Consider the following 27435-nt stretch of genomic DNA (forward strand, 5'->3'; position numbering starts at 1 on the left):
TTGGAATTCCCGTTTCCTTGCATTCCGATCAAGGCCGTGATTTCGAGAGCATTCTTTTTGCAAAAGTTTGCCGCTTGTTGGACATCAACAAGACATCGACCCCTTATCATCCGCAATCATCAGTCTTGTAGAAAGATTCAATCGAACTTTATTACAAATGCTTTCGTCTTATGTAAATGATAACCATAATGATTGGTTTTATTTAGCTTCCTTTCGTAATGATGGCTTGCAGATCATCGGTCCACGAGTCCACCAAATACACCCCTAACAGACTTATGCTCGGACGGGAAGTAAATGTTCCTCTGGATCTGATGTGGAGACTTCCTCTGAATCACCATGATACAGCATGTCGATGTCAGTATGTGGAAGATATGCGTCAGGCAATACGAAACGCGTACGCGTTGACCAGAAGGGAACTAAAACGATCTAGTGAAAGACAGAAGAAGACATTTGACAAATCAGTTCTACCACAAGAATTTAACGTTGGCCAGTTTGTGTGGTATTACTATCCACCGCTTGGGAAGCAGAAACTCGAGGGTGGGCAGGACCATTCCTTGTGATACGGAAGTTGTCCAAAAGTTTGTACAAAATCCAGAAATCTTCGGATCATCCACCAAACACAGTGACCAGTCAAGGAGATTCGAGGCAGAAAACATGCCTAATAACTGCCTACAACCTGAGGAAGAGTAATCGCACTACGACTCCGATGAAAATACTGTAACATCGGACACACGTGACTACAAACACATAATGAAGTACAAAATCGCTCCAACTAACATAATTTCGCCCTCGAAATGAAACGTGGTACACTTTACACACATAGTCACACTACAACACATAGTCACACTACAACACATAGTCACGCAAATACGCAGGTAAACGTCGCACACGTCCGCGGAGGGACGTTCCACCGTCCTCAAGGGGAGAAATGTCTATGTCCGTGCGTCTGGTGATTCATGACGGTGTGTGCCTCGCCTACAATTAAGATCGTTCGAGGCGCAGTTGAATAAAGTGGCGAGCTATAGCAACGAGTGTTTGAGAGCTGGTATCGGCTACACTTGATTGATAGAAATTTTTTTTTTTTAATTTCATGAATTTCTGTTAATAATGTTCAGCCTCTGTTCCGTTTCATGCTTATTTTGCTGAATTTGTAGAATCAATTGATCCACTTTAGTTGACAATGTGGTATGTGTTTTTTTTTCGGCGTTGTAGTAGACATATGCTTAAATTTTTCCCTCTTTCGACAATGCAACCAAATTTGAACATTTTTGTTGTTGATTTTTTACTAAATTGCCTAAAATCAAACTGTCAATTTTGCCAATGAATCTTTCAACACAACTTGGATAAATATTGTGTAACATCGCCAAATGATCATGTAAAACTGAGCATCGTATGCTGCTCACTTCTATGACGCAACCCTAAAAAAAGCTATTTGCGTCTTCCTGTTGTCAGCGGGGCGATATTGCGGGCTTAAAATCTTGGAACGCGCCAAATATTTCAAAGGCATATAAATGAATATGGTTTGAACAATCGCCTTACCAAAAAACGACTATCTGTGATTTATGTCTGTTTTACATACAACACTCCGCAGGATTCACTGGAAAACGGTTAGTGCGAATAAACAGTTTATTATCAGGCTTGTGGGAATAAATCAGAAGCAAGCGCAAAGCTTGGTGTCTCAGAAATGATACCAGTGTCCTGTCAAGCAATAATACAGAATCGAATTGAACATGAAATACACTGATGTGATTTATGAACTAACTTAGAACAGAACTGAAAATGTACTGTGATTTAAACAGAAGATCAAGTGATATAACAGCAACGGAGGTGAACGAGAAAGAACGCAAAACAACATAATTACAGTTAAAACTTGTCTATGTCCGTTGTAGCACATTAATTTTGATTCATGGTAAGTTGATAAAATCACTATGGAAACGAGAATATAACAACGCATGACAAATCGTGGTAACATAGAAGCAAATTTGAAAGATTGCCATGAAATAGAGGTCATGGCGAAAAACATCGAATTAAAAACAGACGGTTATATTGCTGTTGCTGCCATGCATATTATATATTAATTAATCTGTTCTTCTGGCACAATTAAACGTCACTTTTATTCACCGACGTTATCAAAAAATAAACAATTAAAAATTAATTTATGATCACCAGGCTTTTATTCATGTATATATTTTGCGGTAATGTTCTGTTTGGCTACAAGTTGGGTTTATGTTCACCAGTTGAAAAGCTAATCATAACTCAAAATACTGCCTCAAGCAAAAAAATTAGCAACACTCGCAAAGATACACAGGTCGTCAAATTGATCATTAAAATGTCTCGTACGCATTTTCATCAGGTTGGGAAGTAGCATGCGTGACGTCGACATTGCAGTATGCAGCAGGGTCAGGTTGTTCGTTTGTCGATCTTTCAACAACACTGCAACGATAAATTCGCAAGCATGGTTCACAGACGAGAATTTTAAACCCAATTTATATGAGGTTTGTGAAATATGAAAACTCACTGCTGTGCTCTGTCCTGTGGGATGCGATTTTCAACGACTTTCATTTCTATTCCTTCAGGCTGGACGTCTGCAAAAACCATAGACCTTGTAGTGGTATAAAGAGCAGTGGTTTATAAGAAATATTGCATTAGAAAGTCATATACTGATTAATACGAAACATACAAATATTTTCGCCACACGTAATTAAATTTCTCTCCTGGTCGATGCGCAACTCAACATCTATCGAGTAATCTCGTCATATTTCGTTATCACAAGTTTGAAAGATTTTCGAGAACGATTGTTTACCTTTTTTTGCAGCTGATGCCAGGCAACACAGCCTTATCCCAAACCCTGTTGCTATGAGAGTAACAAGTCCCAGACCAACGGATAACAGCAATGTAAGGAGGGTAAGTGTCGGTGCTGGTATTGCCTCAACCATTACTACTACTTTCTTCTTAACGTAAAATGGAGGTCCGGACCTGATGATAATGGAGTAGTTTCCGAGATCGCGTTCAGAAACCTTAAAACATGTTTTCATCAACACTTTCGGTGGTAAAATTTGCGCATATTACTTCAAAGCTACCTTCGTAAACAATAGGTCGATTCGGTTTTGGGTCCCATTGGAAAATAACTTTGCGATTGTAACCTCGGCACCTGCAAACAAGTATTTCACATAAACTGTTCTTGATGCATATTTGAAAAAATCTATATCAAATGAATATCAAAGGTATTGCTTGTAGAAGCGAAAAGCTTGGAGAAAGCACAGTGCTACTGATGCGTTACAAAGATAAAATCTGATACCTTCTTTTATCACCATGTAACCCCCGTTTCCACGAATTGACGGATTTGACGAAAACCCGAAGCCCACAGATGCTTTCTCATGCAGTCTGATCTTTTTGAATATTACGGTTTCGTCGATTTTGGGAGGAACTTGCAACAATTAAAGGACTGTTAATCTTACATGAAAAGACAGGTTTCCGTTAAATGCTATATTCACGGATAACGAACCTAAAAGCTGATGTTTCAGTATTGCTGTCTCGTAAAAATTTACAACTCAATACAAAAAATTTGTATACTCAATTGGAATTCTTGCATCCTTACATTGAACTTTTAGTTTCAGTGATTTGATTTCTGTTTCCTTGTAATCTTTCGAACTCTGATGACACGTCACTAATGATCCGTGATCTGATGACGTCAAGCGGATGTTCGCTGAAGCGAACTAAATATATTTTTAAGGTTTGACAACATGTGGTTCATCGGTTTATCAAAAGCGCCATTATATAACTGTACTAATCATACCTCATTCCTTACAAGCTGAAGATCGTGCACAGTCATATTTATGAAATGCATTTTCCCACTGAATTTATCGCAGAATATCAAAACTAATTCCCCCTCTTTCAACGCAGAAGTATTGCTGAGTGAGTTGAAATCCAAAAGCGTACCTAAATTCATTCAACATTTAATAAGTGAGACGAGTTTAACAACGCCATTGTGTAACTAAAAAGTTTCATATTTCAAACGTTTTGAAAATTTTGTGCAAAAATCGGACGCTTTCAGAAAACATACTGGCATTGTTATTCTTGCTAACGTTACACTTTAGTTTACTTTCACCAACCGTTCCAGCATTGGTAAGGGACGCTCCATTCAGCAGTTTCGGTGCAGGACATTGTGGCGTTTCGACCGACCGCAGCTGAGTTATCAACGAAAACAGAATCCTTACATTGTGCAGTTACCTGTGTGCTGTATGTCCATGGCCGTTGGTTTGTAGGTTGTACAATTTTAAAGTTTGAAAGAGAAGGGCAATCTAAAACAAACGAAACAAAGTTTACAAACCTATCTATTCTTGACTTATTCGAACGCTTCTTGATGAGTATACACGGTTTTTAATGTTATTTTGTGAGATAACGAATGCATTACATACCTTTTAAAACTATTCTTGGACTTCCCAGATGGGATTGATTGCAGCAGCAAGATATAATTCTAAGTACGCTCCCATTAAACATAGACGGGGAAAGGATTGTAACGTTAAGGAAGTGATTGTCCATTAATCGCAGTGTTGACACCCGCACACCGATGGTATTGTGTGTTATGGGATTGGGACTCGAAGGTTTGTATTTTGCCAACAGCTCACTTCTCCCATTCATTGCTTCCTTCAACAAGTAGAGATCGAAATCCTTAGTTGCCGGCCCGTAGTAGGTTATATGGAATAATATGGTGATGTTTGGAACCCCAGTAGACCATATAAAACTTGGACTCGCGTAGTTTCCGACCGATCGCACAGAAGCGTGCCAGCATGTTTCTAGAAAAGACGAATAGTGGAAATTTCAACATTGTTGTTAATCTTGATCTCAGCAAATGATCCAGAGGCTCGAGGTTTTTGTTCAGAAATGTCTGTTATGCGCCGGAAAATGGCATCAATTTCTCCATGACTTTTCTCTATACTTTCTATGTCTTGATATATAACAAAACAATTGGTGTAAAATTTCGCAAAGTAAGGCAGTGGTGAATTTTGCAAGTGTTTTCAACATTAAGCATTGTGTTTTTAATTTGTTCAACTACATAGGAAACGACTACGCAAAATACACAAATGTTAAACTACATATTATACCTGCAGTGTAATTGATTGAAAACCCCTGATGTGCTCCACTGCTGCCAGAAGTGAAAGTCAACCGAGCCACACTTCCAACAGAAGTAAAATTGAAACCAGATGATAGAAATCCAGAAAAATAATTTAAAGACCTATTTTCGTTGTAAATCTGCGATGGTAACAGAATAATTTATCGGAAATTACAAATAATTTCTGGTTTTCTGGCACAATTGAACGTTAATTATTATTAATGGAAATTTCGCCAGCTATTCAACTAGGCTTCATCAGGATAATGCTGGGAAACAACAAATTTCTTAAAATCTGATGCAAACTTTCAAACTTTATTTATATTGATGACCTTATCTCGGCATGACTCAATGTATGACTCCTTTTCGTTTGGAATTTCCATAATGTGTTATAAAAAAATCAGCAAGTGTCAATCTTGTTGTAAGAGCGCACAAACTTACCCGCAATTTATCGGAACCTGATTCAGTTTCAAACAAATTCACCACGAACTTGATCACGTGATTTGGCGGGGCATTGATAAACCATTGGCAGTTTTCATAGTTGTTGTAAGTTCCAGGCCAACCAGGAGATGTGAGAACTTCCGTCACGCTGACGTTTGCTGTGCGATTGGTTTCGCCACAACGAGGTGTCCAGATAACTAGTGACGTAACAAAGAGTCAACAAACATGCACTGTATTTTTAAATCTTGCTGTTGCAGAATATGTTGTCACAAAACATACCAATGTGTTAAAACTGTTTCTTATACCTGCTGCGTAATTGATTGAAAACCCCTGATATGCTCCACTGCTGCCAGAAGTGAAAGTCAACCGAGCCACACTTCCAACAGAAGTAAAATTGAAACCAGATGATAGAAATCCAGAAAAATAATTTAAAATTCTATTTTCGTTGTAAATCTGCGATAATAACAGAATAATTCATCGGAAATATCAAATAATTTATGGTTTTCTGGCACAATTATTAAACGTTGATAATTATTTATGGAAATTTCGCCAGCTATTCAACGAGGATTCATCAGGGTAATGCTGGGAAATTACAAGTTGCTTCAAATCTGATGCAAACTATCAAACTTTATTTATATTGATGACCTTATTCGGCATTGTGGCAACACGCTTGTTTCCCTGGCCTAGTTCTGATCACGCCGCATGTTTTCTGAAATTCAACACTGGAACACCAAACGGAAAGGATGCAGGCGGAGTTAAGCCTTCCTGCAGAGCTAAAAGCAAGCTGCTGATACTCTGCTGGACAACCACGTTTTTCTGACTCTTTGTTGTCAAACGCCCTCGTAGTAATCGTTCGCCCTCTCTCAGTGTGCCATTATTTCTTGCCATTCGCGCTGTTACGTTCGCATGTTCTGTTATTAGTTAATTCGCTATTCATGGGATAAACTCTTGTTAAACGCGCTTGAACCAAATTAAACTTACGCCACCTGGTATTGCAAATGTGTTTTTCATGTAATAAATAAGTCTGTTCACGGAGTTTTAAATTCAGTAGTCTATACAGCAAGAGCACGCAAGCAGACTTTTAGTTTCAGCACAGCAGCAGCCGACGGGGAAACAATTGGTACGCTGCAGCACGACTCTATGCATGACTTCTTTTCGTTTGGAATTTCCATAATGGGTTATAAACTATTCAGCAAGTGCCAATCTAGGTGTAAGAGCGCACAGACTTACCCGCAATTTATCGGAACTTGATTCAGTTTGAAACAAATTCACCACGAACTTGATGACGTGATTTGGTGAGGCATTGATAAACCATTGGCAGTTTTCATAGTTGTTGTAAGTTCCAGGCCAACCAGGGGATGTGAGAACTTCCGTCCCTCTGACTTTTGCTGTGCGGTTGGTTTCGCCACAACGAGGATTCCTGACTAGAATAACGCAATTCACAAATATTTGAAGTTTTGATTCAACACGTATAATTGCAACTTCAAGGAAAAAGTATGACCAGTTTTCTTGTAAACCGTCGAATATAATTAAATACAAAATTTCCTTTTTAACAATTCATCTTTTTCATAAAATGCTACAAAAGTTTTTGTACGACATATTATTGTCTATAAATCAGTGTTTCTTGAACTGTGAGCGACGAAACGGGCTCAGATGTGCCGCGAACCTCATCAAACAATAACCTAAACAATGCATTTCCAAAACACCAAGGAATGTAACTTCAAAAACGCACGAAAATGCTAAATTGCAACTACCAGCTATGTAGTTGATTGAAAATCCAGAAGAAGTTCCACTTCCATCCGAAGTAAAAGTTAATCGAACCGCATTTAAATTCGTAGCGACAGTGTAACCTGACGACACAGATCCACTCAAAGAACGTAACAATGTACTTCCGCCTTGGTCGTATATCTGCAACAGTAATATCAAAAGTTTAAAGCAGTAGCAAGTTTTCAAAACAGGGCGAGAGCTATTTTAGGGCACTGCGTTTGCTTAGATCGACACATTTTTGGTTTTCTCTTTGGCCGGATCCAAAACGCACACATTTGGCGCCGTTGGAATCTTGGTTTGTTTATTATATTGCGGCAGAAGTACACTTGTGCGCCAGCTTTTGAAACAAAGATAAATTTCGCTGGCCCAAACCGTGTCTGTGATTCCTGCCTTATTCAGCCCCAATATATTTCTCTTCAAATCAAAATGGCCAAACTTACCCGCAATTTATCACAACCTGATTTAATTCGAAACGAGTTTACGATGAATTTGATCACGTGATTTGGTGGGGCATTGATAAACCATTGGCAGTTTTCATAGTTGTTGTATGTTCCAGGCCAACCAGGAGATGTGAGAACTTCCGTCCCTCTGAGGCTTGCTGTGCGATTGGTTTCGCCACATCGTGGTGTCCAGATAACTAGTGACGTAACAAAGAGTCAACAAACATACACTGTATTTTTAAATTTTGCTGTTGCAAAAAATGTTGTCGCAAAACATAAGAATGTTTTAAAACTGTTTCTTGTACCTGCTGCGTAATTGATTGTAAACCCCTGATATGCTCCACTGCTGCCAGAAGTGAAAGTCAACCGAGCCACACTTCCAACAGAAGTAAAATTGAAACCAGATGATAGAAATCCAGAAAAAGAATTTAAAGTTCTATTTTCGTTGTAAATCTGTGATAGTAACAGAATAATTCATCGGAAATATCAAATAATATATTGCTTTCTGGCACAATTATTAAACGTTGATAATTATTTGTGGAAATTTTGCCAGCTGTTCAACGAGGCTTCATCAGTGTAATGCTGGGAAATTACAAGTTGCTTCAAATCTGATGCAAACTTTCAAACTTTATTTATATTGATGACCTTATTCGGCATTGTGGCAACACGCATGTTTCCCTGGCCTAGTTCTGATCACGCCGCATGTTTTCTGAAATTCAACACTGGAACACCAAACGGAAAGGATGCAGGCGGAGTTAAGCCTTCCTGCAGAGCTAAAAGCAATCTGCTAATACTCTGCTGGACAACCACGTTTTTCTGACTCTTTGTTTTTAAACGCCCTCGTAGTAATCGTTCGCCCTCTCTCGGTGTGCCATTATTTCTTGCCATTCGCGCTGTTACGTTCGCATGTTCTGTTTTAGTTAATTCGCTATTCATGGGTTAAACTCTTGTTAAACGCGCTTGAACCAAATTAAACTTAAGCCACCTGGTATTGCAAACGTGTCTTTCATATTATAAATAAGTCTGTTCACGGAGTATTGAATTCAGCAAGAACACGCAAGCAGACTTTAGTTTCTGCACAGCAGCAGCCGACCGGGAAACAATTGGTACGCTGCAGCATGACACTATGTATGACTCATATTCGTTTGGAATTTCCATAATGTGTTATAAACTAATCAGCAAGTGCCAATCCAGGTGTAAGAGCGCACAAACTTACCCGCAATTTATCGGAACCTGATTCAGTTTGAAACGAATTCACCACGAACTTGATGACGTGAGTTGGCGGGGCATTGATAAACCATTGGCAGTTTTCATAGTTGTTGTAAGTTCCAGGCCAACCAGGGGATGTGAGAACTTCCGTCCCTCTGACGTTTGCTGTGCGGTTGGTTTCGCCACAACGAGGATTCCTTACTAGAATAACGCAATTCACAAATATTGGAAGTTTTGATTCAACACGTATAATTGCAACTTCAAGGGAAAAATATGATAGGTTTTCTTGTAAAGTGTCAAATATAATTTAATACAAAATTACCTTTTTAACAGTTCATCTTTTTTTATAAAATGCTACAAAAGTTTTTATACGACATAGTAATGTCTATAAATCAGTGTTTCTTAAACTGTGAGCGACGAAACAGGCCCAGGTGTGCCGCGAACCTCATCCAACAATAACCTAAACAATGCATGTCCAAAACACCAAGGAATGCAACATAGCAAACATACGAAAAAGCAAAACTGCAACTACCAGCTATGTAGTTGATTGAAAATCCAGAAGAAGTTCCACTTCCATCCGAAGTAAAAGTTAATCGAACCGCATTTAAATTCGTAGCGACAGTGTAACCTGACGACACAGATCCACTCAAAGAACGTAACAATGTACTTCCGCCTTGGTCGTATATCTGTAGCAGTAATATCAAAAGTCTAAAGCAGTAGCAAGTTTTCAAAACAGGGCGAGAGCTATTTTAGGGCACTGCGTTTGCTTAGAGCGACACATTTTTGGTTTTCTCTTTGGCCGGATCAAAAACGCACACATTTGGCGCTGTTGGAATCTTTGTTTGTTTGTTATATTGTGGCAGAAGTACACTTGTGCGCCAGCTTTTGAAACAAAGAAAGATTTCGCCGGTGCAAACCGTGTCTGTGATTCCTGCCTTATTCAGCCCCAATATATTTCTCTTCAAATCAAAATGACCAAACTTACCCGCAATATTTCGGAACCAGTTTGAAACAAATTCACCATGAATTTGATCACGTGATTTGGTGGGGCATTGATAAACCATTGGCAATTTTCATAGTTGTTGTAAGTTCCAGGCCAACCAGGAGATGTGAGAACGTCTGTCCCTCTGAGGTTTGCTGTGCGGTTGGTTTCGCCACAACGAGGATTCTGGACTAGAATAACGCAATTCAGAAATATTGGAAGTTTTGATTCAACACGTATAATTGCAACTTCAAGGGAAAAATATGATAGGTTTTCTTGTAAAGTGTCGAAAATAATTGAATACAAAATTTCCTTTTTAAAAATTCATCTTTTTCATAAAATGCTACAAAAGTTTTTATACTTCATATTAATGTCTATAAATCAGTGTTTCTTAAACTGTGAGCGACGAAACAGGCCCAGGTGTGTCGCGAACCTCATCAAACAATAACCTAAACAATGCATTTCCAAAACACCTAGGAATGCAACATAGCAAACATACGAAAAAGCAAAACTGCAACTACCAGCTATGTAGTTGATTGAAAATCCAGAAGAAGTTCCACTTCCATCGGAAGTAAAAGTTAATCGAACCGCATTTAAATTCGTAGCGACAGTGTAACATGACGACACATATCCACTCAAAGAACGTAACAATGTACTTCCGCCTTGGTCGTATATCTGCAACAGTAATATCAAAAGTCTAAAGCAGTAGCAAGTTTTCAAAACAAGGCGAGAGCTATTTTAGGGCACTGCGTTTGCTTAGATCGACACATTTTTGGTTTTCTCTTTGGCCGGATCCAAAACGCACACATTTGGCGCTGTTGGAATCTTTGTTTGTTTGTTATATTGCGGCAGAAGAACACTTGTGCGCCAGCTTTTGAAACAAAGAAAAATTTCGCCGGCGCAAACCGTGTCTGTGATTCCTGCCTTATTCAGCCCCAATATATTTCTCTTCAAATCAAAATGACCAAACTTACCCGCAATATATCAGAACCTGATTTAGTTCGAAACGAGTTTACGATGAATTTGATCACGTGATTTGGCGGGGCATTGATAAACCATTGGCAGTTTTCATAGTTGTTGTAAGTTCCAGGCCAACCAGGAGATGTGAGAACTTCCGTCCCTCTGAGGCTTGCTGTGCGATTGGTTTCGCCACATCGAGGTGTCCAGATAACTAGTGACGTAACCAAGAGTCAACAAACATACACTGTATTTTTAAATTTTGCTGTTGCAAAAAATGTTGTCGCAAAACATAACAATGCTTCAAAACTGTTTCTTGTACCTGCTGCGTAATTGATTGAAAACCCCCGATATGCTCCACTGCTGCCAGAAGTGAAAGTCAACCGAGCCACACTTCCAACAGAAGTAAAATTGAAACCAGATGATAGAAATCCAGAAAAAGAATTTAAAGTTCTATTTTCGTTGTAGATCTGCGATAGTAACAGAATAATTTATCGGAAATATCAAATAATTTCTTGTTTTCTTGCACAATTATTAAACGTTGATAATTATTGATGGAAATTTCGCCAGCTATTCAACTCGACTTCATCAGGGTAATGCTGGGAAATTACAAGTTGCTTCAAATCTGATGCAAACTTTCAAACTTTGTTTATATTGATGACCTTATTCGGCATTGTGGCAACACGCATGTTTCCCTGGCCTAGTTCTGATCACGCCGCATGTTTTCTGAAATTCAACACTGGAACACCAAACGGAAAGGATGCAGGCGGAGTTAAGCTTTCCTGCATAGCTAAAAGCAAGCTGCTGATACTCTGCTGGACAACCACGTTTTTCTGTCTCTTTGTTATAAAACGCCCTCGTAGTAATCGTTCGCCCTCTCTCAGTTTGACATTATTTCTTGCCATTCGCGCTGTTACGTTCGCATGTTCTATTATTAGTTAATTCGCTATTCATGGGATAAACTCTTGTTAAACGCGCTTGAACCAAATTAAACTTACGCCACCTGGTATTGCAAATGTGTCTTTCAGATAATAAATAAGTCTGTTCACGGAGTTTTAAATTCAGTAGTCTATACAGCAAGAACACGCAAGCAGACTTTTAGTTTCAGCACAGCAGCAGCCGACCGGGAAACAATTGGTACGCTGCAGCACGACTCTATGCATGACTCCTTTTCGTTTGGAATTTCCATAATGGGTTATAAACTAATCAGCAAGTGCCAATCTAGGTGTAAGAGCGCACAGACTTACCCGCAATTTATCGGAACTTGATTCAGTTTGAAACAAATTCACCACGAACTTGATGACGTGATTTGGTGAGGCATTGATAAACCAATGGCAGTTTTCATAGTTGTTGTAAGTTCCAGGCCAACCAGGGGATGTGAGAACTTCCGTCCCTCTGACGTTTGCTGTGCGGTTGGTTTCGCCACAACGAGGATTCCTGACTAGAATAACGCAATTCACAAATATTTGAAGTTTTGATTCAACACGTATAATTGCAACTTCAAGGGAAAAATATGATAGATTTTCTTGTACAGTGTCGAATATAATTGAATACAAAATTTCCTTTTTATCAATTCATCCTTTTCATAAAATGCTGCAAAAGTTTTTAGACTTCATATTAATGTCTATAAATCAGTGTTTCTTAAACTGTGAGCGACGAAACAGGCCCAGGTGTGCCGCGAACCTCATCAAACAATAACCTAAACAATGCATTTCCAAAACACCAAGGAATTCAACTTAACAAACATACGAAAAAGCAAAACTGCAACTACCAGCTATGTAGTTGATTGAAAATCCAGAAGAAGTTCCACTTCCATCCGAAGTAAAAGTTAATCGAACCGCATTTAAATTCGTCGCGACAGTGTAACCTGACGACACAGATCCACTCAAAGAACGTAACAATGTGCTTCCGCCTTGGTCGTATATCTGTAACAGTAATGTCAAAAGTCTAAAGCAGTAGCAAGTTTTCAAAACGTGGCGAGAGCTATTTTAAGGCACTGCGTTTGCTTAGAGCGACACATTTTTGGCTTTCTATTGGGCCGGATCCAAAACGCACACACTTATCTTTGTAGGAATCTTTGTTTGTTTGTTATATTGCGGCAGAAGTACGCATGTGCGCCAGCTTTTGAAACAAAGAAAGATTTCGCCGGCCCAAACCGTGTCTGTGATTCCTGCCTTTTTCAGCCCCAATATATTTCTCTTCAAATCAAATGACCAAACTTACCCGCAATATTTCGGAACCAGTTTGAAACAAATTCACCATGAATTTGATCACGTGATTTGGCGGGGCATTGATAAACCATTGGCAGTTTTCATAGTTGTTGTAAGTTCCAGGCCAACCAGGAGATGTGAGAACTTCCGTCTCTCTGTGGCTTGCTGTGCGATTGGTTTCGCCACATCGAGGTGTCCAGATAACTAGTGACGTAACAAAGAGTCAACAAACATACACTGTATTTTTAAATTTTGTTGTTGCAGAAAATGTTGTCACAAATCATAACAATGTATTAAAACTGTTTCTTATACCTGCTGCGTAATTGATTTTAAACCCCTGATATGCTCCACTGCTGCCAGAAGTGAAAGTCAACCGAGCCACACTTCCAACCGAAGTAAAATTGAAACCAGATGACAGAAATCCAGAAAAAGAATTCAAAGTTCTATTTTCGTTGTAAGTCTGCGATAGTAACAGAATAATTCATCGGAAATATCAAATAATTTCTGGTTTTCTGGCGCAATTAAACTTGATTTTTTTAATGGAATTTCGCCAGCTATTCAACGAGGCTTCATCAGGGTAATGGCGGGAAATTACAAGTTGCTTCAAATCTGATGCAAACTACTTTGTTCATATTGATGACCTTATCTCGGCATTGTGGCAACACGCATGTTTCCCTGGCAAAGTTGTGATCTCGCCGTTGTTTTCTGAAATTCAACACTGGAACACCAAACGGAAAGGATGCAGGCGGAGTTAAGCCTTCCTGCAGAGCTAAAAGCAAGCTGCTGATACTCTGCTGGACAACCACGTTTTTTCTGATTCTTTGTTATAAAACGCCCTCGTAGTAATCGTTCGCCCTCTCTCAGTGTGCCATTATTTCTTGCCATTCGCGCTGTTACGTTCGCATGTTCTGTTGTTAGTTAATTCGCTATTAATGGAATAATCTCTTGTTAAACGCGCTTGAACCAAATTAAACTTAAGCCACCTGGTATTGCAAATGTGTGTTTCATATAATAAATAAGTCTGTTCACGGAGTTTTAAATTCAGTAGTCTATACAGCAAGAACACGCAAGCAGACATTTAGTTTCAGCACAGCAGCAGCCGACCGGGAAACAATTGGTACGCTGCAGCATGACTCTATGCATGACTCCTTTTCGTTTGGAATTTCCATAATGGGTTATAAACTAATCAGCAAGTGCCAATCTAGGTGTGCGCACAAACTTACCCGCAATTTATCGGAACTTGATTCAGTTTGAAACAAATTCACCACGAACTTGATGACGTGATTTGGTGGGGCATTGATAAACCATTGGCAGTTTTCATAGTTGTTGTAAGTTCCAGGCCAACCCGGGGATGTGAGAACTTCCGTCCCTCTGACGTTTGCTGTGCGGTTGGTTTCGCCACAACGAGGATTCCTGACTAGAATAACGCAATTCACAAATATATGAAGTTTTGATTCAACACGTATAATTACAACTACCAGGGAAAAATATGATAGGTTTTCTTGCAAAGTGTCGAATATAATTGAATAAAAAATTTCCTTTTTAGCAATTCATCTTTTTTATGAAATGCTACAAACGTTTTTACAACTTCATATTACTGTCTAAAAATCAGTGTTTCTTAAACAGTGAGTGACGAAACAGGCTCAGTTGTGCCGCGAACCTCATCAAACAATAACCTAAACAATGCATTTCCAAAACACCAAAGAATGCAACTTCAAAAACACACAAAAATGCTAAATTGCAACTACCAGCTATGTAGTTGATTGAAAATCCAGAAGAAGTTCCACTTCCATCCGAAGCAAAAGTTACTCGAACCGCATTTAAATTCGTAGCGACAGTGGAACCTGACGACACAGATCCACTCAAAGAACGTAACAATGTACTTCCGCCTCGGTCGTATATCTGTAATAGTAATATCAAAAGTTTAAAGCAGTAGCAAGTTTTCAAAACTGGGCAGTTGCAATTTTAGGTCACTGCGTTTGCTTAGATCCACACATTTTTGGTTTTCTCTTTGGCCGGATCCGAAACGCTCACATTTGGCGCTATTGGAATCTTTGTTTGTTTGTTATGTTGACACAGATTTTCGCTCGTGCGAAAGCTTGCGATAAAACAAAGAAAGATTTCGCTGGCGCAAACCGTGTCTGTGATCCTTGCCTTATTAAGCCCGAATATACTTTTCATCAAATTAAAATGACCAAACTTACCCGCAATTTATCGGAACGTGAGTAACTTTGGAACGAAATTACGATGAATTTGATCACGTGATTTGGCGGGGCATTGATAAACCATTGGCAGTTTTCATAGTTGTTGTAAATTCCAGGCCAACCAGGAGATAAGAGAACTTCCGTCACGCTGACGTTTGCTGTGCGATTGGTTTCGCCACAACGTGGTGTCCTGATAACTAGTGACGTAACAAAGAGTCAACAAACATACACTGTATTTTTATATTTTGTTGTTGCAGAAAATGTTGTCACAAAACATACCAATGTGTTAAAACTGTTTCTTATACCTGCTGCGTAATTGATTGAAAACCCCTGATGTGCTCCACTGCTGCCAGAAGTGAAAGTCAACCGAGCCACACTTCCAACCGAAGTAAAATTGAAACCAGATGATAGAAATCCAGAAAAAGAATTTAAACACCTATATTCGTTGTAAATCTGCGATGGTAACAGAATAATTCATCGGAAATTACAAATAATTTCAGGTTTTCTGGCACAATGAAACGTTAATTTTTATTGATGGAAATTTCGTCAGCTATTCAACGAGGCTTTATAGGGGTAATGCTGGGAAACAACAAATTTCTTAAAATCTGAAACAAACTTCAAAATTTTCGTTTGGAAGTTCCATAATGTGTTATAAACTAATCAGCAAGTGCCAATCTAGGTGTAAGAGCGCACAAACTTACCCGCAATTTATCAGAGCCTGATTCAGTTTGAAACGAATTCACCACGAACTTGATCGCGTGATTTGGCGGGGCATTGATAAACCATTGGCAGATTTCATAATTGTTGTAAGTTCCAGGCCAACCAGGAGATGTGAGAACTTCCGTCCCTCTGAGGCTTGCTGTGCGGTTAGTTTCGCCACAACGATGATTCCGGACTAGAATAACGCAATTCACAAATATTTGAAGTTTTGATTCAACACGTATAATTGCAACTTCAAGGCAAAAATATGATAGGTTTTCTTGTAAAGTGTCGAATATAATTAAATACAAAATTTCCTCTTTGACAATTCATATATTTTTGCAATGACATATTAATGTCTCTGAATCAGGGTTTCCTTAACTGTGTGCGATGAAACGGGCTCAGGTGTGCCGCGAATCTCATCAAAAATAATTTATACAATGCTTGTCTAAAACACCAAGGAATGTAACTTGAAAAACATACGAAAAAGCAAAACTGCATCTACCAGCTATGTAGTTGATTGAAAATCCAGAAGAAGTTCCACTTCCATCCGAAGTAAAAGTTAATCGAATCGCATTTAAATTCGTAGCGACAGTGGAACCTGACGACACAGATCCACTCAAAGAACGGAACAATGTACTTCCGCCTTGCTCGTATATCTGCAACAGTAATATCAAAAGTTTAAAGCAGTAGCAAGTTTTCAAAACGGGGCGAGAGCTATTTTAGGGCACTGCGTTTGCTTAGATCGACACATTTTTGGTTTTCACTTTGGCCGGATCCAAAACACACACACTTTGCTCTGTTGGAATATTTGTTTGTTTGTTATATTGTGGCAATTATGCACTTGTGCGCCAGCTTCTGAAACAGAGAAAAATTTCGCCGGCGCAAACCGTGTCTGTGATTTCTGCCTTATTCAGCCCCAATATATTTCTCTTTAAATCAAAATGACCAAACTTACCCGCAATTTATCATAACCTGAACCAGTTTGAAATAAATTCACCACGAACTTGATCACGTGATTTGGCTGGGCATTGATAAACCATTGGCAGTTTTCATAGTTGTTGTAAGTTCCAGGCCAACCAGGAGATGTGAGAACTTCCGTTTCACTGACGTTTGCTGTGCGATTGGTTTCGCCACAACGAGGTGTCCAGATAACTAGTGACGTAACAAAGAGTCAACAAACATGCACTGTATTTTTATATTTTGTTGTTGCAGAATATGTTGTCACAAAACATACCAATGTGTTAAAACTGTTTCTTATACCTGCTGCGTAATTGATTGAAAACCCCTGATGTGCTCCACTGCTGCCAGAAGTGAAAGTCAACCGAGCCACACTTCCAACAGAAGTAAAATTGAAACCAGATGATAGAAATCCAGAAAAAGAATTTAAAGTTCTATTTTCGTTGTAAATCTGCGATAGTAACAGAATAATTCATCGGAAATATCAAATTGTTTAAAATCTAAAGTAAGCTTTTAAACTTTGTTTATATTGATGACCTTATCGTGGAATAATTCTACGTATTACTCATTATTGTTCGACATTCCTTTAGGGTAGTGATTCCCAACCATTTGGTGGTTGCATATCACTTCGAGGTAAAACAATTTCAACGCGTACCACCTAGTTGAGTGTTACAAAGTAACCTAGTGGATGAAGTAACCAACATTTTGAGATCACTTTCGATTTTTTAAATTCGAGCTATATCCCTTAATTACGGAAATGTGCTCGCGTACCACCTAGAATGCAGTCGCATACCACTATTGGTACGCGTTCCAGCGGTTCGGAAACACTCCTTTAATGTGTTATAAACTAATCAGCAAGTGCTAATCTAGGTGTGTAAGAGCGCACAAACTTACCCGTAATTTATCGGAACCTGATTCAGTTTGAAACGAGTTTACGATGAATTTGATCACATGATTTGGTGGAGCATTGATAAACCATTGGCAGTTTTCATAGCTGTTGTAAGTTCCAGGCCAACCAGGAGATGTGAGAACTTCCGTCTCTCTGAAGCTTGCTGTGCGATTGGTTTCGCCACATCGAGGTGTCCAGATAACTAGTGACGTAACAAAGAGTCAACAAACATGCACTGTATTTTTATATTTTGTTGTTGCAGAAAATGTTGTCACAAAACATACCAATGTGTTAAAACTGTTTCTTATACCTGCTGCGTAATTGATTGAAAACCCCTGATATGCTCCACTGCTGCCAGAAGTGAAAGTCAACCGAGCCACACTTCCAACAGAAGTAAAATTGATACCAGATGACAGAAATCCAGAAAAAGAATTCAAACTTCCGCTTTCGTTGTAAATCTTTAATTGTAACAAAATAGTTTATCGGAAATTACAAATAATTTCTGGTTTTCTGGCACAATTAAATGTTGATAATTATTGCTGGAAATTTCGCCAGCTATTCAACGAGGCTTCATCAGGGTAATGCTGGGAAATTACAAGTTACTTCAAATCTGATGCAAACTTTTAAACTTTATTTATATTGATGACCTTATTCGGCATTGTGGCAACACGCATGTTTCCCTGGCCTAGTTCTGATCACGCCGCATGTTTTCTGAAATTCAACACTGGAACACCAAACGGAAAGGATGCAGGCGGAGTTAAGCCTTCCTGCAGAGCTAAAAGCAAGCTGCTGATACTCTGCTGGACAACCACGTTTTTCTGACTCATTGTTATCAAACGCTCTCGTAGTAATCGTTCGCCCTCTCTCGGTGTGCGATTATTTCTTGCCATTCGCGCTGTTACGTTCGCATGTTCTGTTGTTAGTTAATTCGCTATTCATGGGATAAACTCTTGTTAAACGCGCTTGAACCAAACTAAACTTAAGCCACCTGGTGTTGCAAACGTGTCGTTCATACAATAAATAAGTCTGTTCTAGGAGTTTTAAATTCAGCAAGAACACACGAGCAGACTTTAGTTTCAACACAGCAGCAGCCGACCGGGAAACAATTGGTAGGCTGCAGCATGACTCAATGTATGACTCCTTTTCGTTCGGACTTTCCATAATGTGTTATAAACTAATCAGCAAGTGCCAATCTAGGTGTAAGAGCCACAAACTTACCCGCAATTTATCAGAACTTGATTTAGTTTGAAACGAATTCACCACAAACTTGATGACGTGATTTGGTGGGGCATTGATAAACCATTGGCAGATTTCATAGTTGTTGTAAGTTCCAGGCCAACCAGGAGATGTGAGAACTTCCGTCCCTCTGAGGCTTGCTGTGCGGTTGGTTTCGCCACAACGATGATTCCGGACTAGAATAACGCAATTCACAAATATTTGAAGTTTTCATTCATCACGTATAATTGCAACTTCAAGGCAAAAATATGATAGGGTTTATTGTGAAGTGTCGAATATAATTAAATACAAAATTTCCTCTTTAACAATTCATATATTTTTACAATGACATATTAATGTCTCTAAATCAGGGTTTCTTTAACTGTGTGCGATGAAACGGGCTCATGTGTGCCGCGAATCTTATCAAAAATAAACGCAACAATGCATGTCTAAAAAACCAAGGAATGTAACTTCAAAAACATACGAAAAAGCAAAACTGCAACTACCAGCTATGTAGTTGATTGAAAATCCAGAAGAAGATACACTTCCATCCGAAGTAAATGTTAATCGAATCGCGTTTAAATTCGTAGCGACAGTGGAACCTGACGACACAGATCCACTCAAAGAAAGGAACAATGCACTTCCGCCTTGGTCGTATATCTGTAATAGTAATATCAAAAGTCTAAAGCAGTAGCAAGTTTTCAAAACAGGGCGAGAGCTATTTTTGATCACTGCGTTTGCTTAGATCGACACATTTTTGGTTTTCTCTTTGGCCGGATCCAAAACACACACACTTTGCTTTGTTGGAATATTTGTTTGTTTGTTAAAATTAGGCAGATGTACAATTGTGCGCCAGCTTTTGAAACAAAGAAAGATTTCGCCGGCGCAAACCGTGTCTGTGATCCCTGCCTTATTCAGCCCCAATATATTTTTCTTCAAATCAAAATGACCAAACTTACCCGCAATTTATCAAAACCTGATTCAGTTTGAAACGAGTTTACGATGAATTTGATCACGTGATTTGGTGGGGCATTGATGAACCATTGGCAGTTTTCATAGTTGTTGTAAGTTCCAGGCCAACCAGGAGATGTGAGAACTTCCGTCACGCTGACGTTTGCTGTGCGATTGGTTTCGCCACAACGAGGTGTCCAGATAACTAGTGACGTAACAAAGAGTCAACAAACATACACTGTATTTTTTGTTGTTGCAGAACATGTTGTCACAAAACATAGCAATGTGTTAAAACTGTTTCTTATACCTGCTGCGTAATTGATTGAAAACCCCTGATGTGCTCCACTGCTGCCAGAAGTGAAAGTCAACCGAGCCACACTTCCAATAAAAGTAAAATTGAAACCAGATGACAGAAATCCAGAATAAGAATTCAAAAATCTATTTTCGTTGTAAATCTGCGATAGTAACAGAATAATTCATCGGATATAACAAATTGTTCAAAATCTAAAGTAAGCTTTTAAACTTTGTTTGTATTGATGACCTTATCGTGGAATAATTCTACGTATAACTCATTATCGTTCGACATTCCTTTAGGGCAGTGATTCCCAACCATTTGGTGGTTGCATACAACTTCGAGGTAAAACAATTTTAACGCGTACCACCTAGTTGAGTGTTACAAAGTAACCTAGTGGATGAAGAAACCAACATTTTGAGGTCACTTACGATTTTTTAAATTCGAACAATATTCCTTAATTACGGAAATGTGCTCGCGTACCACCTGGAATGCCGTCGCATATACCACTATTGGTACCCGTACCACCGGTTCGGAAACACTGATTTAATGTGTTATAATCTAATCAGCAAGTGCTAATCTAGGTGTGTAAGAGCGCACAAACTTACCCGCAATTGATCGAAACGTGATTCAGTTTGAAACGAGTTTACGATGAATTTGATCACATGATTTGGTGGGGCATTGATAAACCATTGGCAGTTTTCATAGTTGTTGTAAATTCCAGGCCAACCAGGAGATAAGAGAACTTCCGTCACGCTGACGTTTGCTGTGCGATTGGTTTCGCCACAACGAGGTGTCCAGATAACTAGTGACGTAACAAAGAGTCAACAAACATGCACTGTATTTTTATATATTGTTGTTGCAGAAAATGTTGTCACAAAACATACCAATGTGTTAAAACTGTTTCTTATACCTGCTGCGTAATTGATTGTAAACCCCTGATGTGCTCCACTGCTGCCAGAAGTGAAAGTCAACCGAGCCACACTTCCAACAGAAGTAAAATTGAAACCAGATGATAGAAATCCAGAAAAAGAATTTAAAGTTCTATTTTCGTTGTAAATCTGCGATGGTAACAGAATAATTCATCGGAAATTACAAACAATTTCAGGTTTTCTGGCACAATGAAACGTTAATTTTTATTGATGGAAATTTCCTCAGCAATTCAACGAGGCTTTATAGGGGTAATGCTGGGAAACAACAAATTTCATAAAATCTGGTACAAACTTTCAAACTTTATTTATATTGATGACCTTATCTCACCATGCCTCTATGTATGACTCCCTTTCGTTTGGAATTTCCATAATGTGTTATAAACTAATCAGCAAGTGCCAATCTAGGTGTAAGAGCGCACAAACTTACCCGCAATTTATCGGAACCTGATTCAGTTTGAAACGAATTCACTACGAACTTAATCACGTGATTTGGCGAGGCATTGATAAACCATTGGCAGATTTCATAGTTGTTGTAAGTTCCAGGCCAACCAGGAGATGTGAGAACTTCCGTCTCTCTGAGGCTCGCTGTGCGGTTGGTTTCGCCACAACGATGATTCCGGACTAGAATAACGCAATTCACAAATATTTGAAGTTTTGATTCAACACGTATAATTGCAACTTCAAGGCAAAAATATGATAGGTTTTCTTGTGAATTGTCGAATATAATTAAATACAAAATTTCCTCTTTAACAATTCATATATTTTTACAATGACATATTAATGACTCTAAATCAGGGTTTCCTTAACTGTGTGCGATGAAACGGGCTCAGGTGTGCCGCGAATCTTATCAAAAATAAACGCAACAATGCATGTCTAAAACACCAAGGAATGTAACTTCAAAAACATACGAAAAAGCAAAACTGCAACTACCAGCTATGTAGTTGATTAAAAATCCAGAATAAGTTCCACTTCCATCCGAAGTAAAAGTTAATCGAACCGCATTTAAATTCGTAGCGACAGTGGAACCTGACGACACAGATCCACTCAAAGAACGGAACAATGTACTTCCGCCTTGGTCGTATATCTGCAACAGTAATATCAAAAGTCTAAAGCAGTAGCAAGTTTTCAAAACAGGGCAAGAGCTATTTTAGGGCACTGCGTTTGCTTAGAGCGACACATTTTTGGTTTTCTCTTTGGCCGGATCCAAAACGCACACATTCGGCGCTGTTGGAATCTTTGTTTGTTTGTTATATTGCGGCAGAAGTACAATTGTGCGCCAGCTTTTGAAACAAAGAAAGATTTCGCCGGCCCAAACCGTGTCTGTGATTCCTGCCTGATTCAGCCCAATATATTTCTCTTCAAATCAAAATGACCAAACTTACCCGCAATCTATCAGAACCTGATTTAATTCGAAACGAATTTACGATGAATTCGATCACGTGATTTGGTGGGGCATTGATGAACCATTGGCAGTTTTCATAGTTGTTGTAAGTTCCAGGCCAACCAGGAGATGTGAGAACTTCCGTCACGCTGACGTTTGCTGTGCGATTGGTTTCGCCACAACGAGGTGTCCAGATAACTAGTGACGTAACAAAGAGTCAACAAACATACACTGTATTTTTATATTTTGTTGTTGCAGAGTACGTTGTCACAAAACATACCAATGTGTTAAAACTGTTTCTTATACCTGCTGCGTAATTGATTGAAAACCCCTGATGTGCTCCACTGCTGCCAGAAGTGAAAGTCAACCGAGCCACACTTCCAACAGAAGTAAAATTGAAACCAAATGACAGAAATCCAGAAAAAGAATTTAAAATTCTATTTTCGTTGTAAATCTGCGATAGTAACAGAATAATTCATCGGACATAACAAATTGTTCAAAATCTAAAGTAAGCTTTTAAACTTTGTTGATATTGATGACCTTATCGTGGAATAATTCTACGTATTACTCATTATTGTTCGACATTCCTTTAGGGCAGTGATTCCCAACCATTTGCTGGTTGCATACCACTTCGAGGTAAAACAATTTCAACGCGTACCACCTAGTTGAGTGTTACAAAGTAACCTAGTGGATGAAGTAACCAACGTTTTGAGATCACTTTCGATTTTTTAAATTCGAGCTATATCCCTTAATTACGGAAATGTGCTCGCGTACCACCTGGAATGCAGTCGCATACCACTATTGGTACGCGTTCCACCGGTTCGGAAACACTGCTTTAATGTGTTATAAACTAATGAGCAAGTGCTAATCTAGGTGTGTAAGAGCGCACAAACTTACCCGTAATTGATCGAAACGTGAGTAAGTTTGAAACGAGTTTACGATGAATTTGATCACGTGATTTGGTGGGGCATTGATAAACCATTGGCAGTTTTCATAGCTGTTGTAAGTTCCAGGCCAACCAGGAGATGTGAGAACTTCCGTCCCTCTGAAGCTTGCTGTGCGATTGGTTTTGCCACATCGAGGTGTCCAGATAACTAGTGACGTAACAAAGAGTCAACAAACATGCACTGTATTTTTATATTTTGTTGTTGCAGAAAATGTTGTCACAAAACATACCAATGTGTTAAAACTGTTTCTTATACCTGCTGCGTAATTGATTGAAAATCCCTGATGTGCTCCACTGCTGCCAGAAGTGAAAATCAACCGAGCCACACTCCCAACAGAAGTAAAATTGATACCAGATGATAGAAATCCAGAAAAAGAATTCAAAGTTCCGTTTTCGTTGTAAATCTTTAATTGTAACAAAATATTTCATCGGAAATTACAAATAATTTCTGGTTTTCTGGTACAATTAAATGTTGATAATTATTGATGGAAATTTCGCCAGCTATTCAACGAGGCTTCATCAGGGTAATTTTGGAAAATTACAAGTTGCCTAAAATCTGATGAAAACTTCCAAACTTTGTTTATATTGATGACCTTATCTCGGTGTTGTTGCAACACGCATGTTTCCCTGGCCTAGATCTTATCACGCCGCATGTTTTCTGAAATTAAACACTGGAACACCGAACGGAGAGGATGCAGGCGGAGTTAAGCCTTCCTGCAGAGCTAAAAGCAAGCTGCTGATACTCTGCTGGACAACCGCGTTTTTCTGACTCTTTGTTATAAAACGCTCTCGTGGTAATCGTTCGCCCTCTCTCGGTGTGCCATTATTTCTTGCCATTCGCGCTGTTACGTTCGCATGTTCTGTTGTTAGTTAATTCGCTATTCATGGGATAAACTCTTGTTAAACGCGCTTGTGCCAGACTAAACTTAAGCCACCTGGTGTGGCAAACGTGTCTTTCATATAATAAATAAGTCTGTTCACGGAGTTTTAAATTAAGCAAGAACACACGAGCAGACTTTAGTTTCAACACAGCAGCAGCCGACCGGGAAACAATTTGTAGGCTGCAGTATGACTCAATGTATGACTCCTTTTCGTTCGGACTTTCCATAATGTGTTATAAACTAATCAGCAAGTGCCAATCTAGGTGTAAGAGCCACAAACTTACCCGCAATTTATCGGAACTTGATACAGTTTGAAACGAATTCACCACGAATTTGATGACGTGATTTGGTGGGGCATTGATGAACCATTGGCAGATTTCATAGTTGTTGTAAGTTCCAGGCCAACCAGGAGATGTGAGAACTTCCGTCTCTCTGAGGCTCGCTGTGCGGTTGGTTTCGCCACAACGATGATTCCGGACTAGAATAACGCAATTCACAAATATTTCAAGTTTTGATTCAACACGTATAATTACAACTTAAAGGCAAAAATATGATAGGTTTTCTTGTAAAGTGTCGAATATAATTAATACAAAATTTCCTCTTTAACAATTCATATTTTCTTACAATGACATATTAATGTTTTTAAATCAGGGTTTCTTTAACTTTGTGCGATGAAACGGGCTCATGTGTGCCGCGAATCTCATCAAAAATAATCTAAACAATGCATGTCTAAAACACCAAGGAATATAACTTCAAAAACATACGAAAAAGCAAAACTGCAACTACCAGCTATGTAGTTGATTGAAAATCCAGAAGAAGTTCTACTTCCATCCGAAGTAAATGTTAATCGAACCGCATTTAAATTCGTAGCGACAGTGGAACCTGACGACACAGATCCACTCAAAGAACGTAACAATGTACTTTCTCCTTGCTCGTATATCTGTAATAGTAATATCAAAAGTTTAAAGCAGTAGCAAGTTTTTATAACAGGGCAGTAGCAATTTCAGGGCACTGCGTTTGCTTAGATCGACACATTTTTGGTTTTCTCTTTGGTCGGATCCAAAACACACATTTTGCGCTGTTGGAATCTTTGTTTGTTTGTTTTGTTGTCGCAGATGTGCGCTCGTGCGACAGCTTACGTTAAAACAAAGAAAGATTTCGCCGGCGCAAACCATGTGTGTGGACTTATTTTGCCCCAAGATACTTTTCATTAAATCAGAATGACTCAATATAAAAGTTTTGAAACTTACTTTGAGATAGTCATAACCTGATTCAGTTTGAAACGAATTCACCACGAAATTGATCACGTGATTTGGCGGGGCAATAACAAACCATTGGCAGTTTTCACTGTTTTTGTAATTTCCAGGCCAACCAGGAGATGTGAGGAGTTTCTCCACACTGACACTTGCTGTGCGGCTGATTTCATCACATGGAGAGCTCCAAAATACTTCGACAATATTGGTAAGTATTTAGGTTTGATGCTATTAAATTTTTATCGCAAATAATTTTTATCGATGTCGATTAAGTGATGTGTGAGGTTACTTTTTTATTGCTTGAATAAATTTGCTACAGGGACTTTCAAACCGCATCATATTAACCGAAAGTTAGTTTTTCGTATTTACTTTTAATGATGTCGAAAAGTAAGTCCTACCTGTATTGAACATCACAAGAAAGCCAAAATTAATTTGCAATGCAAGCCGTTTGTTCATCATTGAGATTTATGTCATCACTTCTTGTACCTGGATATAATTTTTGCTAGCAGTTAATTGTTATAAAGTCACTTAGGTAACAGATATGGTATATCCTATGTAGGATTTCCTGATATGTTACTTGCGATATAATGAGGGTCGGTCCTTAATCAAATTGGGCCCGGCACCATAAGGAAACCCCGCGCATCAAAAAAAGGGCTTCATCAATTTACCAGATAAAGGTCACATGATTTGTGTTTCAGAAAGTTATAATGACCTTTGCAAACGAGACGCTGATGGTTGACAAATCTTTAAACCCACATAAATTTGTCTGTTTTCGTCGCCTTTCGATGACATTTTTCACAAGTCGCAGATATATGTTTGATAGTAAACAAGTACGTTGTTTAACAGAAGGTATGGTATCACACAATGCTGACTGTTAGTCAGTATATTTCAACAAAGTTTGTTATGCGTGCTGAAAGTATTGGTTGTTCACATACTCCTGGTGATCAGAATAAACGTTTTTTATTCACAAAACATGCTGGCTCGAGTTTTCCTTGTTTCTCTTTAAAAACGTCCCAATAATAAACACAAGACTTACGATTTCAAATCAAAATTTTCACTCTCTGCATCCAAAAGCCAATAAATCTTCCAATGCGATTGAAACAAAAGTCTCAGCTACCTTCGAGAGCCCAATTAAACCGAGTGAAGCAGCAGGAGATAAACTTATTGACGTGAATCGAAACTTTAGGTTCCAACCATGCGAAAACTTCCTGGTTCAGGAAAGCCATACAGCAATTGTTATCGCACTGCAAGATTTATTGTCATACAGTAAAGGTCTTTTCCGTGTTGCTAATTATAATGGAAAGTCCAGAAGATGAACGGGATAATGACAGCACGTAAGTTATGGTACAAGTGAAGAAGTTGCGATGTTAATTATGATCTGTTCTATGTTGTTGTTATTTGACAGTAGTATAAATATTTTACCTTACAGCACTGATGATGAACACAGTAGTTGTTCGAAACGTTTGTTCTACTATGAATAGTTTCTACTTCGGTTATAAATATGATTTGCTTAAAACTTTAAAAGTTGCAAACGTTATTGCAATTTTTTTACCGAAATGTGTTTGACGCGGGTACAGGCTTATGAGAGCCGCAGTGTCTATATAGTTTTCATCGGACAGTTTTTGATTGATTGCATAGCATTGAATATCTATTCAACAAATCCATGATAAATTAATTAATTTAAATATCACTGCCCTAACATGAATATAGTAGGTT

General features: G+C 38.7%; 2 protein-coding genes across 2 annotated transcripts; both read right to left on the reverse strand.

Moving 5' to 3' along the window:
• Positions 1 to 1646: 1646 nt before the first annotated feature.
• LOC145909545 (uncharacterized) lies at positions 1647 to 18695 on the reverse strand. Its single transcript, XM_082996929.1, has 14 exons — positions 18594 to 18695; positions 18153 to 18326; positions 16525 to 16678; positions 16022 to 16215; positions 5106 to 5253; positions 4419 to 4796; positions 4113 to 4301; positions 3797 to 3939; positions 3599 to 3716; positions 3299 to 3427; positions 3081 to 3151; positions 2804 to 3017; positions 2519 to 2585; positions 1647 to 2433 (listed from the first exon to the last, which is right to left on the reverse strand). Exons 1-14 carry the CDS (start codon positions 18693 to 18695, stop codon positions 2325 to 2327), a joined length of 2190 nt encoding a protein of 729 aa, XP_082853055.1. The 3' UTR covers positions 1647 to 2324.
• Positions 18696 to 18744: 49 nt separating this feature from the next.
• LOC145909546 (cubilin-like) lies at positions 18745 to 26511 on the reverse strand. The gene is made up of 9 exons (XM_082996930.1): positions 26476 to 26511; positions 25253 to 25406; positions 24751 to 24944; positions 22946 to 23093; positions 22641 to 22837; positions 22189 to 22342; positions 20043 to 20239; positions 19568 to 19743; positions 18745 to 18856 (listed from the first exon to the last, which is right to left on the reverse strand). Exons 1-9 carry the CDS (start codon positions 26509 to 26511, stop codon positions 18745 to 18747), a joined length of 1368 nt encoding a protein of 455 aa, XP_082853056.1.
• Positions 26512 to 27435: the final 924 nt, after the last annotated feature.

This window comes from Ascidia mentula, chromosome 7 (genome assembly GCF_947561715.1).
Source record: "Ascidia mentula chromosome 7, kaAscMent1.1, whole genome shotgun sequence".
Lineage (NCBI taxonomy): Eukaryota > Metazoa > Chordata > Ascidiacea > Phlebobranchia > Ascidiidae > Ascidia > Ascidia mentula.